General features: G+C 58.7%; 3 protein-coding genes and 1 non-coding gene across 15 annotated transcripts in view; 2 read left to right on the plus strand and 2 right to left on the minus strand.

Annotated features, from left to right (window-relative positions):
• The first annotated feature begins 764 nt into the window (after positions 1-764).
• LOC142603671 (SNF-related serine/threonine-protein kinase-like) lies at positions 765-4,793 on the plus strand. Its single transcript, XM_075765480.1, has 5 exons — positions 765-1,420; positions 2,888-3,029; positions 3,203-3,415; positions 3,528-3,665; positions 3,811-4,793. The coding sequence occupies exons 1-5, from the start codon at positions 832-834 to the stop codon at positions 4,664-4,666; spliced, it is 1,938 nt and encodes a 645-aa protein (XP_075621595.1). The 5' UTR covers positions 765-831; the 3' UTR covers positions 4,667-4,793.
• Positions 4,794-6,252: 1,459 nt separating this feature from the next.
• Positions 6,253-6,325, minus strand: TRNAK-UUU (transfer RNA lysine (anticodon UUU)). Its single transcript has one exon. It is a non-coding gene; the product is annotated as a tRNA-Lys (tRNA).
• Positions 6,326-7,978: 1,653 nt separating this feature from the next.
• On the plus strand, positions 7,979-12,197 carry SETD6 (SET domain containing 6, protein lysine methyltransferase). Of its 3 annotated transcripts, none has more exons than XM_075765679.1 (9): positions 7,979-8,044; positions 8,241-8,339; positions 8,420-8,564; positions 8,976-9,117; positions 9,218-9,412; positions 9,574-9,697; positions 9,912-10,140; positions 10,339-10,481; positions 10,951-12,197. In XM_075765679.1, exons 1-9 carry the CDS (start codon positions 8,018-8,020, stop codon positions 11,260-11,262), a joined length of 1,416 nt encoding a protein of 471 aa, XP_075621794.1. In that variant the 5' UTR covers positions 7,979-8,017; the 3' UTR covers positions 11,263-12,197. The 3 variants fall into 3 exon arrangements, with proteins under 3 accessions (XP_075621794.1, XP_075621795.1, XP_075621796.1); XM_075765680.1 differs by having other exon boundaries at positions 9,960-10,140; XM_075765681.1 differs by lacking the exons at positions 8,241-8,339; positions 8,420-8,564 and having other exon boundaries at positions 7,990-8,044; positions 8,981-9,117.
• A 1,789-nt stretch (positions 12,198-13,986) lies between these two features.
• The window catches only part of CNOT1 (CCR4-NOT transcription complex subunit 1), a 59,246-nt gene continuing 56,539 nt past the window's right edge, over positions 13,987-16,693 (minus strand). For all 10 annotated transcript variants that reach the window (XM_075765786.1, XM_075765781.1, XM_075765788.1 and 7 more), the window contains exons 46-49: positions 16,013-16,193; positions 15,479-15,611; positions 15,241-15,375; positions 13,987-15,094 (exon numbers count right to left, since the gene is read on the minus strand). In XM_075765786.1, the coding sequence (XP_075621901.1) occupies positions 15,016-15,094; positions 15,241-15,375; positions 15,479-15,611; positions 16,013-16,193 (528 nt within the window). In that variant the 3' untranslated portion in view covers positions 13,987-15,015. The remainder of the gene's footprint in view (positions 15,095-15,240; positions 15,376-15,478; positions 15,612-16,012; positions 16,194-16,693) is intronic.

The following is a 16,693-nucleotide window of genomic DNA, read 5'->3' on the forward strand; positions in this document are numbered from 1 at the left end:
CGGGCAGCCGCAGCCCCGGCGGCCCCAGCTCCGCCGCCCCGCGGGGGGAGTGGGGGAGCGGGTGAGTGGGGGAGCGGGGCTCCGCGGGGACGTGTCCCGAGGGGGGGGGGGCCTGGGGTGCTGCCGGGGAGCGGGGCTTTGGGGGTTTCCGGAGGGGGGGGGGCTGGGGAGTGGAGGTGGGGGTGTTGGGGTACCCGGGGTGCTGGGGACCTGGAGGTGCGGTATTGGGGTGCCCAAGGTGGTGGGCACCTGGAGGTGGGGGTGTTGGGGTGCCCGAGATGCTGGGGAGTGGAGGTGAGGGGATTGGGGTACTTGGGGTGCTGGGGACCTGGAGGTGGGGTACTAGGGTGCCCAAGACGCTGGGGAGTGGAGGTGAGGGTATTGGGGTGCCCGGGGTGCCGGGGACGTGGAGGTGGGCTATGGGGGTGTACAGGGTGATGAGGGACTGGAGGTGGGGTATTGGGGTGCCCAGGGTGCTGCGGTGCCGCACACCTGGAGGTGGGGGGTATCAGGATGCCCTGGGGTGCTGGGCAGTGGAGCTGAGGATATTGGGGTGCTCAGGGTGCTGGGGACCTGGACGTGGGGGTATTGGGGTACCCTAGGGTGCTGAGGAGTGGAGGTGGGGGGTATTGAGACGTCCACGGTGCTGCAGACTGGGAGGTGGGGTGCCAGGGGTGCTCAGGGTGCTGGGGACTCTGATGTCCTGGGGATCCTGGTGTCCGTGGTGCTGGGGGAGCTGGTATTTGGGGGTGCCCCATCCCTCGCCCCGCATTGCTGAGCAGCTCGCCCTCCAACAGCGCCCGATGCCCGTCCCTGCCCGACGCTGCCACCATGGCCGGGACGCAGGGCTGCAGCGAGGGGAAGATCGCGGGGCTGTACGACCTGGAGCGCACGCTGGGCAAGGGCCACTTTGCGGTGGTGAAGCTGGCGCGGCACGTCTTCACCGGGCAGCGGGTGGCCGTCAAGGTGATCGACAAGAGCAAGCTGGCTGGGGAGGCGGCGGGGCAGCTCCTGCAAGAGGTGCGCTGCATGAAGCTGGTCCAGCACCCCAACGTGGTGCGCCTTTACGAGGTCATCGACACTCATGCCAAGCTCTACCTCATCCTGGAGCTGGGTGACGGCGGGGACATGTTCGACCACATCATGCGGCACGAGGGCGGGCTGGCCGAGGCGCGGGCCAAGCACTACTTCGCCCAGATCGTCCACGCCATCTCCTACTGCCACAAGCTGCACGTGGTCCACCGTGACCTCAAGCCCGAGAACGTGGTCTTCTTCCAGGAGCAGGGGGTGGTCAAGCTCACTGACTTCGGCTTCAGCAACCGCTTCCAACCCGGCAAGATGCTCACCACCAGCTGCGGCTCGCTGGCCTACTCGGCGCCCGAGATCCTGCTCGGGGATGAGTACGATGCCCCGGCTGTCGGTAAGGGCGGTGGGGCGCAGCCACGGCTGCCGTTCGCCCTGGGGACGTTCCTCCCGCGTGTCCCTGGTCCGCAGCGTGGTCCTGGTGGCCAGGTGCCACCTCGCCTTTGGCCCCTTACGCTGGGAGCACCCATGCCCCGGTGGCACTGCTGTCCCCGCAGGGAGCAATCCCGTCCCTTGGGGGCTCGGCTGCCCAGCCCTGCCCCGGCACAGGGCGGTTCTCCCTGCGGAGACCATCCCTGCACCCGCCGAAATCCTGGTTCGTGCCACGGAGGGAAAAAAGCCCGAGCAGGCTGCGAGCCTGGCGTGGCATCCTCCGGGGCTCGGGAGGAGCAGCGTGAGGGCGCAGCCGGCTCTAGTGGTTATTTGGAGGGGTGATGCCGGAAGGAAACCTGCTCGGGATGCTGCCATTTGGGCGGAGGAGCTCTGAAAGTTTCCTTTGCTCCAACCCCACCCTGAAAACCACTTCCTCTCTGTGACTCCCAGCGCCGTTCCTCCCCTAGCCAGGGTTCGGGGGGGGCAGGGAGACCATCCCGGGGCGCGGGGAGCCGGGCTGGGGGCACCGAGAGGCTCTGCTGGGACAGAGGGGACGTGGGAGGGAAGCGGGACCCCAGCCAGCTCCGCTGGAATTTGGGGCAGGAGGATTTAGCAAAACAAAACACGAGCCCTTAAAGGAAAAAGCCCAGCGTCGGCTCGGGGAAAGGCGTCTCTGGAGTTGAAAACGGGGATGGCTTGTGGAGGTGGTAGAGAAATAAGCTGGTGGCTCTGCAAAGGGAAACGAAGGGAGAAAAGTGGCGCAGATGAGAAATTCTCGAAGGCAGGCACTTGACTTAAGAAGCTGAATGTATTAAGGGAGAGCCCCGGGGTGTGCTCAGCATCCTCAAAAAGCACGTTTGCCAAGAGTTTATGTACTCGTCAGGAGGAGCAGGAGAAGATGCTGCTGGCTCCGTCCCTGTCCCCAGGGCAGGGCAGCGATCCTGCTCCGGCTGGCGCCTGCGCGGCCGTCGGCAGCTGGAGAGCCCAGATCGGTGCAGAGCCCTGTCCCATCGCCGTGGTGTTCCCTCCGGCACAGCCCAGTGCCGGGATGGAGATGGCGGGGTCTGTTTGGGAACTGGGAAGCTCAGCAACGACATGAAACGGCGCCGCGGGTGGGTGACCAGTGGCGGGGGGGGGGTGGCACGGAGCTCGGAGCTGGGAGAAGGGATGAGACCTCAACTGCTTCGGTGAAGCCCCTTGAGACGTGCTTGGATGTGGGGATGGGGAAGGTCCTTCCCTGCCTTGGTGGAGTCCCCTGTCTGTGAGGCAGGACCTGGGAGCTGGTACCTCCAAGGAGCATCCCAGTAAGCACTGGTCTCTGCTGGTCTCAGCACCGGGGGCTGGTGGGGGTAGTCCCCGCCGGGGTCCCTGGGGTCGGGATGCTCTCCTGGGCCGTGGTGGGCACAACCTGAACTGCTGCTGCTTCTTGCAGACATCTGGAGCCTGGGGGTCATCCTCTACATGCTGGTGTGCGGCCACCCCCCCTTCCAGGAGGCCAACGACAGCGAGACCCTCACCATGATCATGGACTGCCGCTACACCGTCCCCCCGCACGTCTCGGCACAGTGCGCTGAGTAAGCACCTCTGCCCCCCCCGCCCCACCGGACCCTGGCTCGCTGCCCCCGGGGGGGGTGCCCCATCCCCAGGGGATGCCTGGGAGCTGGGGGGGGGAAAGGAGGGGGAAAGCTGCTGAGTTTGGGGTTCGCGTGCTGCTGCAGGATTGCAGCGTCACCCCTTTCCCCGTCAGTCTCATCTCCAGGATGCTGCAGCGGGACCCGAAGCAGCGAGCCTCCCTGGAGCAGATCGAGGGTCACGCGTGGCTGCAGGGGGTGGACCCGTCCCCCGCCAGCCGGTCCCTGCTGCCCCTCACCTCCCACAAGCGCGTGTCCGAGGAGGAGCACGAAATCATCCTGCAGGCCATGATGTGTGGGAACATCGCGGATCGGGACACCATCCAGGAGTGAGTGACGGGGCGGGATGCCGAGGCAGGAGCCCCTGCGAAGGGCTCTGGGGGGTCCCTCCATCCCTCGCGCGCTGACGTGGGTCCCTCGGTGCCCTCGGGTCCCGCGCAGGGCGCTGGAGGCCGACCGCTACAACCACATCACGGCCACGTATTTCCTGCTGGCGGAGAGGATGCTGCGGGAGAAGCAGGAGAAGCAGGGCCACCGCCTCAGCCTCGTCTACAACCTGGCCAAGGAGGTGCAGAGCAGGTGAGCCCCCCTGCTGCCCCCCATACCCCCCCCACCACCCCAGGTCCCCAGCACAGGGTTCCAGCCGGTTCCGCATCCTCTTCCTCGCCGCAGTCCTCGCGATGCCCGGCTGGGTACCGACACCTCCATCCCTCCCCTTTCTCAGGACCAACTTATCGGACACGTTTGGCCCCGGGGACAGTGCCAGCGGCCTCCTCCCCTTCACGGAGGTGCCAGGCGGCCTCACCAAGGGCCCCCGGCTGCCCCCCCTGCCCACCGGAGGGGACATTGGCGGCCGGCAGCCCCCCAGGACTCTGCTGAAAGTCCCCGCCGTTGACACCGCCATCACCAAAAGCACCCCGGCCCTGCAGCAGATCTGCGAGGAGGAAGAGGAGGAGGAGGATGACGAGGAGGGAAGGCCCAGTGCCATGGAGAGGAAGAGCAGCTCACTGAACCAGGAGCAGATGCGAGCCTTCCTGCGTGCCCGCCGCCCGGCCGGCCGCGGGGAGGTGTGGGGGCCAGGGGCTGAGCTGGGGGGCCGGGGCGGGCGCCCAGGGGCAGCCTGGGCTGGGAAGGGCATGAGTGGGGGCCGGGGTCCCCCGGCGATGCGGGGGAACGGAGCCAAGCCCGCCAGGAGGGAGGAGGACGTGGAGCTCGGGGGCTCCTCGGCAGAGCCCCCCAGGGAGAAGGGAGCCACCCCGTCACCACCGAGCGGCTCTGCTGGGGTCCCCAAGGCGCAGGGGGCAGAGCCGACCCCCGCCGCCCTCCCGGCCCCCGTGGACAAGTCTGGGGCACCCACCAGCCCGGCCTGGCGGTCAGTGGAGAGCTCGGGGCCGGGGGGGACCGAGGGGGGCGCAGAGAGCGTGATCAAGCTGGACCCGGGCAAGAGCAAGGGCGGCAGCCTGCGGGACAGGCTCTTGCAGTTCCCGCTCTGCGAGAAAGCCCTGGCCTTCAAAATCCGGCCAGGCTCCAAGGAGAGCCTCCTCTCCCTGGGGCAGTTCAACTGCTGCCACGTCATTTAATCCCCGGGGCGGGGGTCCAGGAGGGTGCCCACTACCCCCCACCTTTGGTCCTGCCTGTGGCCGTGGGGCTGGCGGGGGGCACGGTGCCCTTGCTTTGTCACCCGTGGTGGCCGCCCCGCTAGCACCCACCCCGACAGACCCCCCCTCCCCAGGAGGGGACTGCCCGGGGAGGGGGGGTGTGAGGCAGGCTGGGGTCTGTCTGGCGTATCCCCAAACCCCCGGGGCAGCTCCACGGCGCCACGGGGGCTGGATAGACCGCGAGACATTTTTTTTAACTACTAGAAATAATTTTTTTAAATAGTCTATTTTAATGTAATTAAATAGAGATTGCTATATCCCCACCCCACCCTGAACCCCTCCGGGGGACGGTAGCTCCCCCCTGCCCCCCCGAGCGTGGTGCATGGCCCCGGGGCCGGGCTGTCCTGCCTGGGGCAATCGCTTGTCTGCCTGCAGCCCCCCCGCCGTCCCCCCCCACGCCGCCGGGGCCAGGCGCAGCCCTGCACGCAGCCGCGCGTGACCCAAGGCCGTCACCCCCCCACACCACCCCCCCCTCCTTTCAGGCCTCCCCCGCAAATAAGCTTCCTATTTATTATCTCTTTGTTTTCTTGCTGGCAAGAAATGAATGACGACTGAGGCGTGGGGCCGGAGCTCGGCCCGAGCTGTGCAGCGCACGCACGGAAAGGATCGGAGCCGCTGGGAAGCAAAGTTCATCGGGCTCAATAAAATAAGCTCGTGGGTCGATGCGGTTGCTACATCCTGTTGCAAAAAAAAAAAACAACCCCAAACCAAACCCCCCAAAAAACCCACCCGTTGTCCTCCGGCCCCGCCAGGGCTGAGTCCCTCTGCGTCGAGGTGGGCGGCTGCGCAACGCGGGCGCCGCGTTTCCCTGCCAGGGTTGTTTTGGCACTGCCAGGCTGGCGTGCGCAGCCACCGCCACGTCCCTGTCCCTGTGGAGGTGGGGGGGGTGGCCGCTGGGGCAGCCCCTTCTTGGGGAGTGAGGTTTGGGCACGGCCGCAGCTTGATGGGGTGGTTGTTCCTCAGCCCAAAGCTGGGTTTTGGCTGCATGTGGATGGGGCCCAACAGGGAGGTCCTGGGGGGCACAGAGGGAGTGAGGGATGGCCGGAGGTGTGAGGGGGCCCTGGGGCACGGCAGACGGTACCGCATGCCTCCAGCGAGGCTCGAGGTTCAACCGCACTCAGCCCCAGGGGTCCCCCCAGCCAGCCCCCAACCCTGGGCTGGGGCCGCAGAGCACCCCTGAGCCCCCGATTCCCACCCAAGTCTCTTCTCCAGCCCTGACTTCCTTCCCTCCCGCTCTGCTGCGTCTCTCCCTCTTCCATCCGTCCTGTTCCTCCCTGCGTAACCCCAAATAACGCCCCTGCCTGTCCCCATCACTGATCCCTCTCTGGGTGGCTGGACGACGGGAGCGGTGCTGTGTGGCTGTCAGAGGGGACGGAGTGGGGCCTGGCAAGACCCTCGGGGAGGTGAGGGTGGGGGGGGAAAAGAAGCACGGGAGGGGGCACCTGCGGCCCCCCTGGCAGCAGGACGAGGTGCTGCTCCTGCCCCGGGCTCCTAAAGGATAAAGCCTTCGCCTGAACAGGGGCTTGAACCCTGGACCCTCAGATTAAAAGTCTGATGCTCTCCCAGCTGAGCTATCCAGGCTCCTGCCCGGGGGCTCGGGGGACGCTCCACACGGCCGGTGGGGACCCCACGGCACCGGAGGGACAATGTGGGGACTCGCCTCGGCTCCCCCCACCCCTGCCCGCACCTGCTGGGCTCCGCACCCAGGTACTGGCCCCGGCCTGGCCTCCCACCGCGGGGCAGGGGGGCTGGTGGGGATGTGTGTGTCACAGAATCCCAGACTGGTTTGGGCTGGAAGGGACCTCCCAGCCCATCCAGTGCCACCCCTGCCATGGGCAGGGACACCCTCCACTAGCCCAGCTTGCCCAAAGCCCCATCCAACCTGGCCTTGACCACTGCCAGGGAGCCAGGGGCAGCCACAACCTCTCTGGGCAACCTGTGCCAGTGCCTCACCACTCTAACAGTAAAGAATTTCTTTCTAACATCTAATCTAAATCGACCCTCCTTCAGCTTAAACCCATTCCCCCTTGTCCTGTCACTACACTCCCTGATAAACAGTCCCTCACCAGCTTTCCTGTAGCCCCTTCAGGTACTGGTAAGCTGCAATTACATCTCCCCGGAGCTGCCTTTTCTCCAGGCTGAACAACCCCAACTCTCTCAGCCTGTCCTCATAGCAGAGGTGCTCCAGCCCTCTGATCATCTCTGTGGCCTCCTCTGGACTCTCTCCAACAGCTCCATGTCTCTCCTGTACTGGGGCCCCCAGAGCTGGAGGCAGTACTGCAGGTGGGGTCTCACCAGAGCGGAGTAGAGGGGCAGGATCACCTCCCTCGACCTGCTGGTCACGTATCTTTAGATGCAGCCCAGGACACGGTTGGCTTTCTGGGCTGCAAGCGCACGCTGCCGGCTCATGTTGAGCTTTTTGTCAATCAATACCCCCAAGTCCTTCTCCTCAGGGCTGTGTGTGTCCCCGTGTCCGTGTGTCCCCGTGTCCGTGTGTCCCCGTCCCCCCGTCCCGGAGCAGAGGAGCGGCAGCTCGGGGTTCCCCCCCCCCCGCCCCGGCACCGCTCGGCGCTGTGGCCGCAGGGCCCCCGGCTCGGATCCGGGTCGCGGCGACGCTTTTGCCGAGAGCCCGGCGCTGGGAACGGACCGGCCGGGCCGGAGAGGCGAGGGAGGCGGCTGCGCTGCCGGTTTGCAAAGCCGCCGTGCCCCGGGAGGGGGCCCCGGGCTCGGGGGGGGCTCCTGGCCGCCCCCCTGCCTGTGCGCTGCCCGTTCCTCCCGCTCTGCGGGCAGGGACCCCGGAAGAGCCTCGCGCGCGCTAATTGGCTTCATTAAGAGCAACGGGTGAGGGCACCCGCCCCTTCCGATGGCACCGGGGACAGGGCTCATTACCGGGGGGGCGGGGGACAGATCGCAGCTCGGCACCCGCGGCCGTGGGGGGGTGTTGGGTGTCACCCCGCCGCAGCCCCCCGAGGTGCACCAGCACCTGGGCGCCGGGCAGAGCCCCCGGAGGCCCCTCCGCAAGGACATTTGGTGGCCCTGGACCCCCCCAGAGCGGCACACGGAGCCCTCCCCTCCCCCGGGCCCCGCAGAGAGGCGGCTGCAGGCCGAGACCTCCCGGCGCCGCTTCCGCCGCGGCCTCCCCCCCCCCCCGGCCTTTCTTGACCCTCCGCGGCCGCCGTCAGCCCGGCCGGCGGGGAGAGGGGCGGAGCTCTGCGCCTACCCGGAAGGGCCCGGCCGGCACCACGTGGTGGAGGCCCACGTGTCCGCAGCGCCATGGCGTCGGCGCCCAAGCGGCCCAAGGTACCGGGCGGACACGGGGCCTCCCGCACCCGCGTGTGCCGGGGCCAGGTGCCCCAGCGGGGGGGGGGGGGGGGGGGGGAAGAGCTGGCCCCGGCCCTCGGGGTTGGGAGGGGGAAGGTGAAGCGGCTCCCGGGGTGCCTGGGGGTGCGGGGGGGGGGGGGGTCCCCCCTGCTTCACGCCGTGTTTTCACCCGCAGGCGGCCGCCGGGAGCAGCGCCCGGGGGAAGGGCAGCGCCGATCCTCTCTCCGGCTTCCTGGCGTGGTGCGGGCGGGCCGGGGTGGAGCTCAGCCCCAAGGTGAGGCGGCGTGGGCCGGGCCGGGCCTCGCCTCCCCGAGCCCCGGGCCCTGACACCGCACCGGTCACCTCTCGCCCAAGGTCCGCCTGAGCAGGGAGGGCGCGGTGGCCGGGTACGGCATGGTGGCCGCCGAGGAGCTGGAGGCGGGAGAGGTCCTCTTCACCGTCCCTCGCACGGCGCTGCTCTCCCAGCACACCAGCTCCATCCGGGCACTCCTGCAGGAAGGTGAGGGGCCGGCCGGAGGGCGACCTGCGCTGCCCCCGTTTTTTCTTTTTAAAGGGATAAACCGGGTCTGGGATGAAACTTAGGGAACGTTCCCGCTTTGCAGAGGATGGCGACCCGGCAGCTAGGGCCGTGCCGGGGTGGGGGAGGCTCGGAGAGAAAAGCCCTGGGTGCCATGTCGGAGCGACAGCCCCCGGTGCAGGGTCCCTGCCTCGCCTCGGGGCAGGAGCAGCTCAGCCGCAGCTCCAGGGCAGCAGCTGCTGGTTGTGCTTCAGCTCCGGCCAGAGCTAAGACAAACCCGAGTAAAAGCAGGACAGCCCAGGCTGCAGCCAGGTGCTGAGGGAGGGTAGTGGGATCAGGCTTTTGGAAGGGAAAAAAGCCCTAAAAGCTCAGATCAGCTTCCATTTTCCCCAGCCCAGGAGTCCCTGCAGAGCCAGTCCGGCTGGGTGCCGCTCCTGCTGGCCCTGCTGCACGAGTACACAGCCAGCAACTCCCGCTGGCGGCCTTACTTCTCCCTCTGGCAGGACTTCCGCAGCCTGGATCACCCCATGTTCTGGTAAGGTGAAACAAAGCCTCCTCCTTTAGAGGAAGAAAGAGGTTCTAGACCCTTCTCCCTGAGGCAGGCTGAGATAAACCTGCTGGTTTTGTTGCAACAGGCCTGAAGAAGAGCGAACAAGGCTCCTGCAGGGCACAGGCATCCCAGAAGCTGTGGACAAGGACCTGGCTAACATCCACCTGGAGTACAGCTCCATCGTCCTGCCTTTCATGGAGTCCCACGCCGATGTCTTTGACCCCAAGCTGCACACGCTGGAGTTGTACAAGCAGCTGGTGGCATTTGTCATGGCCTACAGGTGAGGAGCAAGGGCTACTCAAGGAGTAGGATCACAGGTAGGAAAAATCATAGGCCGTGTTACTGAAAAGGTTGCAGTTGCACAAGAACCTACGGATAAGGTGATGCTTGCTCTGTGCTGCAAGGTGTAAAACTGGCTTGGCTTCATCTCCCATCTCTTAGCTTTCAGGAACCTTTGGAGGAGGAAGATGAAGATGAGAAGGGGCCCAATCCTCCAATGATGGTGCCTGTAGCAGATATTTTGAATCACGTGGCCAACCACAACGCCAACCTGGAATACTCCCCCGTGAGTGCAGTGCCAGGTGTCACCGAGGGCTGGTTCTTCACCGCAGGGCCTGTGGGAGCAGTGGCACAGCAAGGCTGGTGCTCCAAACCCAGTCTGGCCCAGATCTCCTTAAAACAAAGCTATTTTACTCAACATAGTCCCTTGCTGCGTGCCCGGGTTTAGCTAGGAAGAGCTTAGGGTCATCCGAGCTTCTCTGAAACACTTCTTTTCCGAGTGGTGGGATCACCGCAGCTCTGAGAGCCTCTTCTCTCCCTGCTCGCAGCAATGTTTACGAATGGTTACAACACAGCCCGTCAGCAAAGGCCAAGAGATCTTCAACACCTACGGGCAGATGGCCAACTGGCAGCTCCTACACATGTATGGCTTCGCGGAGCCATACCCTGGCAACACCAACGACACAGCCGACATCCAGATGGTGACAGTACGCGAGGCGGCGCTGCGGCGTGAGTAGCCGCTTTGGGGAAAAATGGGGATCACTTAAATAGCGATGTAGTGAAACGGGGATCGGGGCAACATGACAACTAAGCCTGTTCTGCCCCATTTCAGGGGCTGGTTGTGGTTTTCTGCTCCCTTCTCCATTCACCACTCCCCCTGCAACTGCAACCCGAGTTGGGTTTGCCACTCGGCTGGTTTCAAAACAGGTGCCAGAAGCGAAGCGGAGCAGCAGCTGGTCTCAGAGCAGTGGGACTTCTTGTGCCAGCTGGAGATGGTGGGGGAGGAAGGTGCCTTTGTGCTCGGCTGGGATGAGGTACTGACAGAGGAAGAGCTGTCCGTGACCCTGAAGGTAAGCACTGCCAAGCGGTGGAAGAGCAATACAAGGAAGAGCGCAGACTAAGCGTGCAAAGTGGTTCAAAGAAGAGGCGGGGGGGAAGCCTGTAAAGGTGTTTTGGTACTAACACTCCTGCAGGAGAAGTGGTGGGGATGTGGTCGCCTATCTCCCCAGCTTCCTCCTCAACTAACCACCCACATGCACTTACGAACCCATCTCAAGTGGCTCCAGGGCCATTGCTGTGCTGGAGCTCTGCACCTCTGTAGGCAGCAGCTCAGATGTCCTTCAAGGCTGTTCCCAACACCCAGGTTCGCTGTTTGAATGCTCTGACCCACACATTACCTGTGATGAGGGACCTAAGCCAGTTTTATGCGCAGCTGAGGAATAATTCCCCTGCTCCACATGGCTCTCAGACCACACTTCTCTAGGAGGAACCTGATGTTCTCACACTGCCAGTGACATCTCGTTGCCTGGGTCATTGCAGGTGCTGTGCATGTCAGAAGAAGAATTCAAGGAGTATAAGGAGCAAGATGGCTGGGAAGATGACAGCGAGGAAGAGGAAAACTCCACCCTTTCTAATGAGGCTCTCTCCAGACTTAAAAGCCCTTGCAAGAAGCTCCTTTATGACAGCGTGCTGCTGACCCTCGAGTCCTACAGGTCAGACTTGAAAGCGGAGCAGGACTTGTTAAATGACAAGGAGGCTTACGAGAAGCTGAGTCAAAGGGAGCAGCAAGCTTTGCATGTGCGCTATGGACAGAAAAGGATCTTGCATCAGCTGCTAGAGCTGGTACACTAGAAACCTCGCTGGCCCTGGGACTGTAGGGAAGGTCAGCCTTTGGCCACCTCTTCTACAGCAGCAAAATTAAATATAGGCTCACTTGTCCCTCAAACAGCTTCTTAGCTACCTCTACATAAACAAAAGTACTTGCCACAGCACAGAAGTGGTTTTGGGTGGCCTTATCTTCCAGCGAGAGCTCTGGAGCACAACTACCACCTTCCAGACAACTTAAGAAAATCCAGCTGTCCTAATGGCTGCTGGAGGAAGAGAGACACACACTGTAAGGTCAGCAAGTGGGTTCCCTCATGTAGCATCAGGCTAAAGCTAAGGCAAGAACTGCTCCTTGTCCAGATGAAGGGGGTCAAAATCCAGCTGGTAGCTCTTACAGAGGTTCAGAGTAAACATCTGGCAGGTGGAAATGCTGACAACACTAAACTCTTCACCTACACTTTGTTAATATACAAACCTATCCATACAGTTTTCATGTAGGCTCAGTAGAGCAAGGTATTTCCTTTCACCTGTATGAAAGGCATTTTGTACGGGCTTGAGACTACTCTCTAAGGAGCAGTGTCACAGTTCTGCAGCTGCTGTAGGTTAAACATTCGATACACTCCCTCTGGTCAATACAGTTCTTCCCTGAACTCAGGCATTGCTCTGCATCATGTTTAGCTATATTAATATTTTTCCCTCGGCAGCCTTTGCATGACAAAACACTGGAGGTTCGCAGGCTAAGGCATATTTAATAAAGACTATGTTTCTTATCCGGCCAATGCTATCTACTTCAACAGGGTGCAAAGGCCCATCTAAAAGGGGGGGCGGGAAATGTTTGCTGCTGCTGCAGTCAAATATTGCAAACAAACCAACCCCAGGCTGTCATCACATATATAATAAAGATGAGGTGCAGCCCTCCCTGGACTGCTGGGGGCCAGGGTGGGCTAGCAGTACCTAGAATAGCTTGGGGGTTTTTTTAATTCACCTTTTACAGTGGTGTAACAGTAGCTGTCATCTTGGCTCTTCTCTTCCTACACCAGACTAGATTTCAGACTAGGCACACAGTGGATCAAAAGGTTAGTCTTCATTTCTTAAACACGAGGTTTGCTATAGCCAGGGCCTTTGCTGGCAAGGACACTGGCAATCCTTGGGGAGCTCACACCAGTACCATTTGCCCTGAGACCTGCAGGATCCTTACCCGCTAAGAAGGTACAATGCGCAGTGGCCTCTATCCTATCAGCTGTGTTACTGGGGTCTTGGCCAAGTCCTGTCCACCTTCCACCCTCTCCACACCTGCCTAACGGTTCTTAAAGCCTAAAGGGAACCAGCTATGTACAGCAGCGTTAGTACAGAACCAGAGAGACCTTTGAGCTTTGAGTCACTGGGACAAGTCAATAAGCTCTGCATACGGATCGCTAGAAAAAAAATCCCACGGCATCTGGACTAAAGAAAACCTGGTTGCTGATAACTCTCCATATCCTAACCCAATACAGGAGGAAGAGTAAACTGGAGTTGCAACACAAAAAAAATTTCCAACTTCAAAAGGCTCAATTTCAGCACAACTACTGAGCACCTCTCCTATGAGGACACAGAGTTGGGGTTCAGCCTGGAGAAGAGAAGGCTGCGGGGAGACCTTAGAGCCCCTTCCAGTCCCTGCAGGGGCTCCAGGAAAGCTGGAGAGGGGCTGGTGACAAGGGCAGGGAGTGACAGGACAAGGGGAATGGCCTGAAGCTGAAGGGAGATTTGAATTAGGTATTAGGAAGAAATCCTTCCCTGTGAGGGTGCTGAGGCCCTGGCACAGGTTGCCCAGAGAAGCTGTGGCTGCCCCTGGCTCCCTGGCAGCGTTCAAGGCCAGGTTGGATGGGGCTTTGGGCAAGCTGGGCTAGTGGAGGGTGTCCCTGCCCATGGCAGGGGGTGGGACTGGGTGGGCTGGGAGGTCCCTGCCCACCCAAACCCATCTGTGATCCTATGATCTGCCAAAAATGTCAGGGAATTGTAAGAACTGGCAAGAGGCTACTCCTTTACACGCAGGCAACCAAAAAAACCCACTGCCTAGAAACAGGTCACAGAGAATTCCCTTTGAGCTGCAGTCCACTGGCAGTTGGCCCGGTGGTCCCTTGGAGCTAGTTTTTGCTCTGTGCAGCAAAAGCACAGGCAGGTACACAAATCCCTTAAACCTCAGCAGGAAGTGTGACCTCTCCACCCACACAATAGCAGCCAACTAGCTTTAACCAACTTGTAATGTTACCCAAAAAGAAAGCGGTGAAGTTCCTTTTCTTGGTATCTGCTAGGTTGCAAGGCACAGGCTAAAGGAGTTTGCAGTATTAGTAACACTGAAGCCACCTGTCCTTGTTACATCTAACTAGCAACCTTGCTCAGACCCTTGCTGAAGGGAATATCATAGCAGGGTGCAAGTCATTAGAAATGAAGCTGATCTGCTGTCTGTGCTCCACATCCCTCCACTGCAAGCAGTCTGGCTTCTAGTACAACTGTCAGAGACAAACTCTGCTCCTGAACTTGCCACTAAGATATTTCTATCTCCACAAAATTCTGTCCTTTTGCACTTCAAGTCCCTATAGTCAGAACAATTCTCCCCTCTGACCTCCTGCTAGAAAAACCCAGTTGCTTTTGCTAGGCAGTGCTCAAAACACACTGGGAAATTGCAGTTTTTGGATGGGCGGAACAGACTTTGAAAGACATCAACTGGCCAGGCAGGATGGGACTGGAGAGAATAAGCACAGTGGCACGTGCTGCATGTCATGACTTTAATGTGTAACTACAGTATGCATACATACAAGAAGTGGGAGAACTAAAGCCCAAGAACTAGAAAGGCTACAAAATACAACACGTGGACCAATACTTTACAAAACATTCAAAATCATTACAAAATGGGCTGTATTGGTCCTTTGGGATTTTTTGTCTTTTTTTTTTCTTTTGGTTTTTTTTTTTTTACAAACTTATATTATGTGGTCACAGGGTGGTGGGATGGGAAAAGGTCTAGATTTACCCCCTCCCCCTTTCAAAAAATTTACAAGTGTCAAAAAAACAAAAAAAGAAAGAAAAAGCTATAGGCCTGGTCTCTGGTTTCTTTACTAAAAACAGCTGACCCTCCCAAAGGGCCTGAGGTGTGTCTTTTCCAACAGAAAGGAGGCATCCTCTGCCTGCCACTCCACTTGCTGTCTGTAAGCATTTGATGAGGGTGGGGGAAAAGCAAGACTGAACCTTAACCCCTCCTTCACCCCTCCCCTACTCCATAATATTCCCATATTCCAAACACATCCACCTTTTTTTTTTTAAAAAACAAACTTAGTGATTTCAAGGTCCCCCATCCACATAAAGAAAAATAAGTTACATAATAATATAACTGGCTTTTCAATATTCTTTGGGAGTCTGGGAATGTCAGGACAAGGAGGTCTGCCCCAGACAAGTGCTTGGCATCAGCAGCTGCCCCTTTATTACAAGCTGGACAGGCACCAGTTACCCACCTGTCTTTTACACAATTTTGCACAAACCCAAAAGTCCGGACAAACGTTTCTGGTTCCTTGTATTTACACTAGTTCAAAATGATATTCACAGCATCTTCTGATATTTTGGCCAAAAGTCAAAAGATTTTGTTTCAAACTTTGGAACGTGCCCAACATAAGACTTTCACCCAGGGTCTGTTGCGTCTACCCGATCGAAGGGGCTGGGAAGGTCAGGAGGAGCCTTACAGAGTCTTCTGTCAGTCGATGGGACGGGGACCTCCAGGCTGGCACGCTTACAACACAAGATGCAGCTTGTCTAACTGGCACCAGTCCCTTCCATGACTTGCTGGGCCTGCTTCTGCCCCATGCAGCACTGTGCAACTGACTGGAACAACCTGAACACAGAAGCAAAGCAGCATTAGGTGTGTTTACAGCAGCAAACGGTGCTTCCACTATGAAACACCAAAAAGTCAAGGTGCATCTTCAGATATATCATTTGAGTGAATTATTTTTTTTTTTCCTATGGGTAAGTTATACTCACTTCTCAATTTCTGGAGCGCAGTGAACAAACTCATGGTTCCAGAACTTAAACGCTGGATTTTTGATCAGCTCAATGAAAGTAATAAGGAGACCCCAGGGATGAGGCCTATTTACAATCAGTCGTTCCAAGAGAACCCTGAAATCCCAAAGTAAAAGCTGTTAGAGCTCAAAGATCCGAAACACACACGGAAGGAAAGTGAAGAGCTGAAGGGTGGCAGGTTAAACTCCTTCCCTCTCACCTGGTGATCTGCTCCTGGATAGCCTCAGTGTTGGCCTCTGCAAACAGGTACAGCATGGTGCAACTGAAGTAGTGGGTGTGACTGTTGGGGTATCGCAGCTGGTTGGCAATTGCGTTCAAGAAAAGGTACCGGCCTGCAGAAGAGGAACAGTGAGTACCTACTGTTTCCCTTACACACACAAAAAAATGGAATAAAGAAGCGGCTAGTGTTGCTTAAGATTAAAGTTTGTCAGCCTCCCTTATGAGGGTATAAGAAACAAAACCAACAACTGAAGATATGCAAAAGCCTTACCAACCCAAGCTGATGGGGTAGTAAGAATTCAATTCTTCATTAAACTTATTTCTCATTGAAATACCCTGAACATTTGGGTTTAGTATTGCCCCTGTATTCAGAGTTTAATATTCTGACCTAGCATTACTTAACGGTGAATTCATTAGCAGCTACATGAAATGATCTTCTGTATTTCTGATAGCTCAAACGGACAATCTGCTGTTAAATTTGACATCGCATGAACTAGAAGTGTTTCCAGCTCACCTTCGGTGTCCAGATCTACTGCCAAATTCTGGAAGATGTCCATGTGAGCCGAGTGGGTAATGGTGCTCATAGAGGGTGTGCTGCCTTTGTTGTGAATGTGCGCAATAGCTTGAGTACCTACGTAGAGCACCAGTGCATTAATCAGCTGGATGTTGTAGCGGTTGCCAGGTTCATTTGATACCTAATAGCAAAGATATGAGAAGCATTAACATTCTATATTCCTCCGGCGATTGAAGGTACAGCATGTACAACAACAGCATCCAAGTATCTTCTTGATTATACAGAAGACAACACAACTCAGACATCCACAAATTCAATTTGGCATTTACCCTTTTCCAATACAGCAGTTAGATATATTCAAAAGCGTCAGCAAAGTGTTGACAGACCCAACAGGCAATTTTTGTACTCCCTACCTAAAAAAAAAAATCAGGTAAAGGCAATCTGAATTCACCAGCAGTGCTAGAGGCTGGCTGAAATGCACACCACTTCTGGGAATGCTTCAGTCTGAGCAATTTTCTCAAAAAGTTCAACTTCAGTCCTGAAGTCTCTTGCAGTCCAAGCCAGGTGATGTATGAAATGTTGTTGGCTAACAATTCTGAACCTGGCTTTAGCTAATTTGCCGCCTTTTACCCCTAAGCAGATCCACAGATTTCTATAACAATGAATATCCACCTGGAGTCA

This window comes from Balearica regulorum, chromosome 13 (assembly GCF_011004875.1).
Source record: "Balearica regulorum gibbericeps isolate bBalReg1 chromosome 13, bBalReg1.pri, whole genome shotgun sequence".
Classification (NCBI taxonomy): Eukaryota; Metazoa; Chordata; class Aves; order Gruiformes; family Gruidae; genus Balearica; species Balearica regulorum.

Coding starts and splice junctions, on each gene's coding strand:
- LOC142603671 (XM_075765480.1), top strand. CDS start 832: ATGGCCGGGACGCAGGGCTGCAGCGAGGGGAAGATCGCGGGGCTGTAC. Junction 3,030..3,202: donor GTCTCGGCACAGTGCGCTGA/GTAAGCACCTCT, acceptor TTTCCCCGTCAG/TCTCATCTCCAGGATGCTGC. Junction 3,666..3,810: donor GCCAAGGAGGTGCAGAGCAG/GTGAGCCCCCCT, acceptor CCCCTTTCTCAG/GACCAACTTATCGGACACGT.
- SETD6 (XM_075765679.1), top strand. CDS start 8,018: ATGGCGTCGGCGCCCAAGCGGCCCAAG. Junction 8,565..8,975: donor CCGGGCACTCCTGCAGGAAG/GTGAGGGGCCGG, acceptor CATTTTCCCCAG/CCCAGGAGTCCCTGCAGAGC. Junction 9,413..9,573: donor GCATTTGTCATGGCCTACAG/GTGAGGAGCAAG, acceptor CCCATCTCTTAG/CTTTCAGGAACCTTTGGAGG.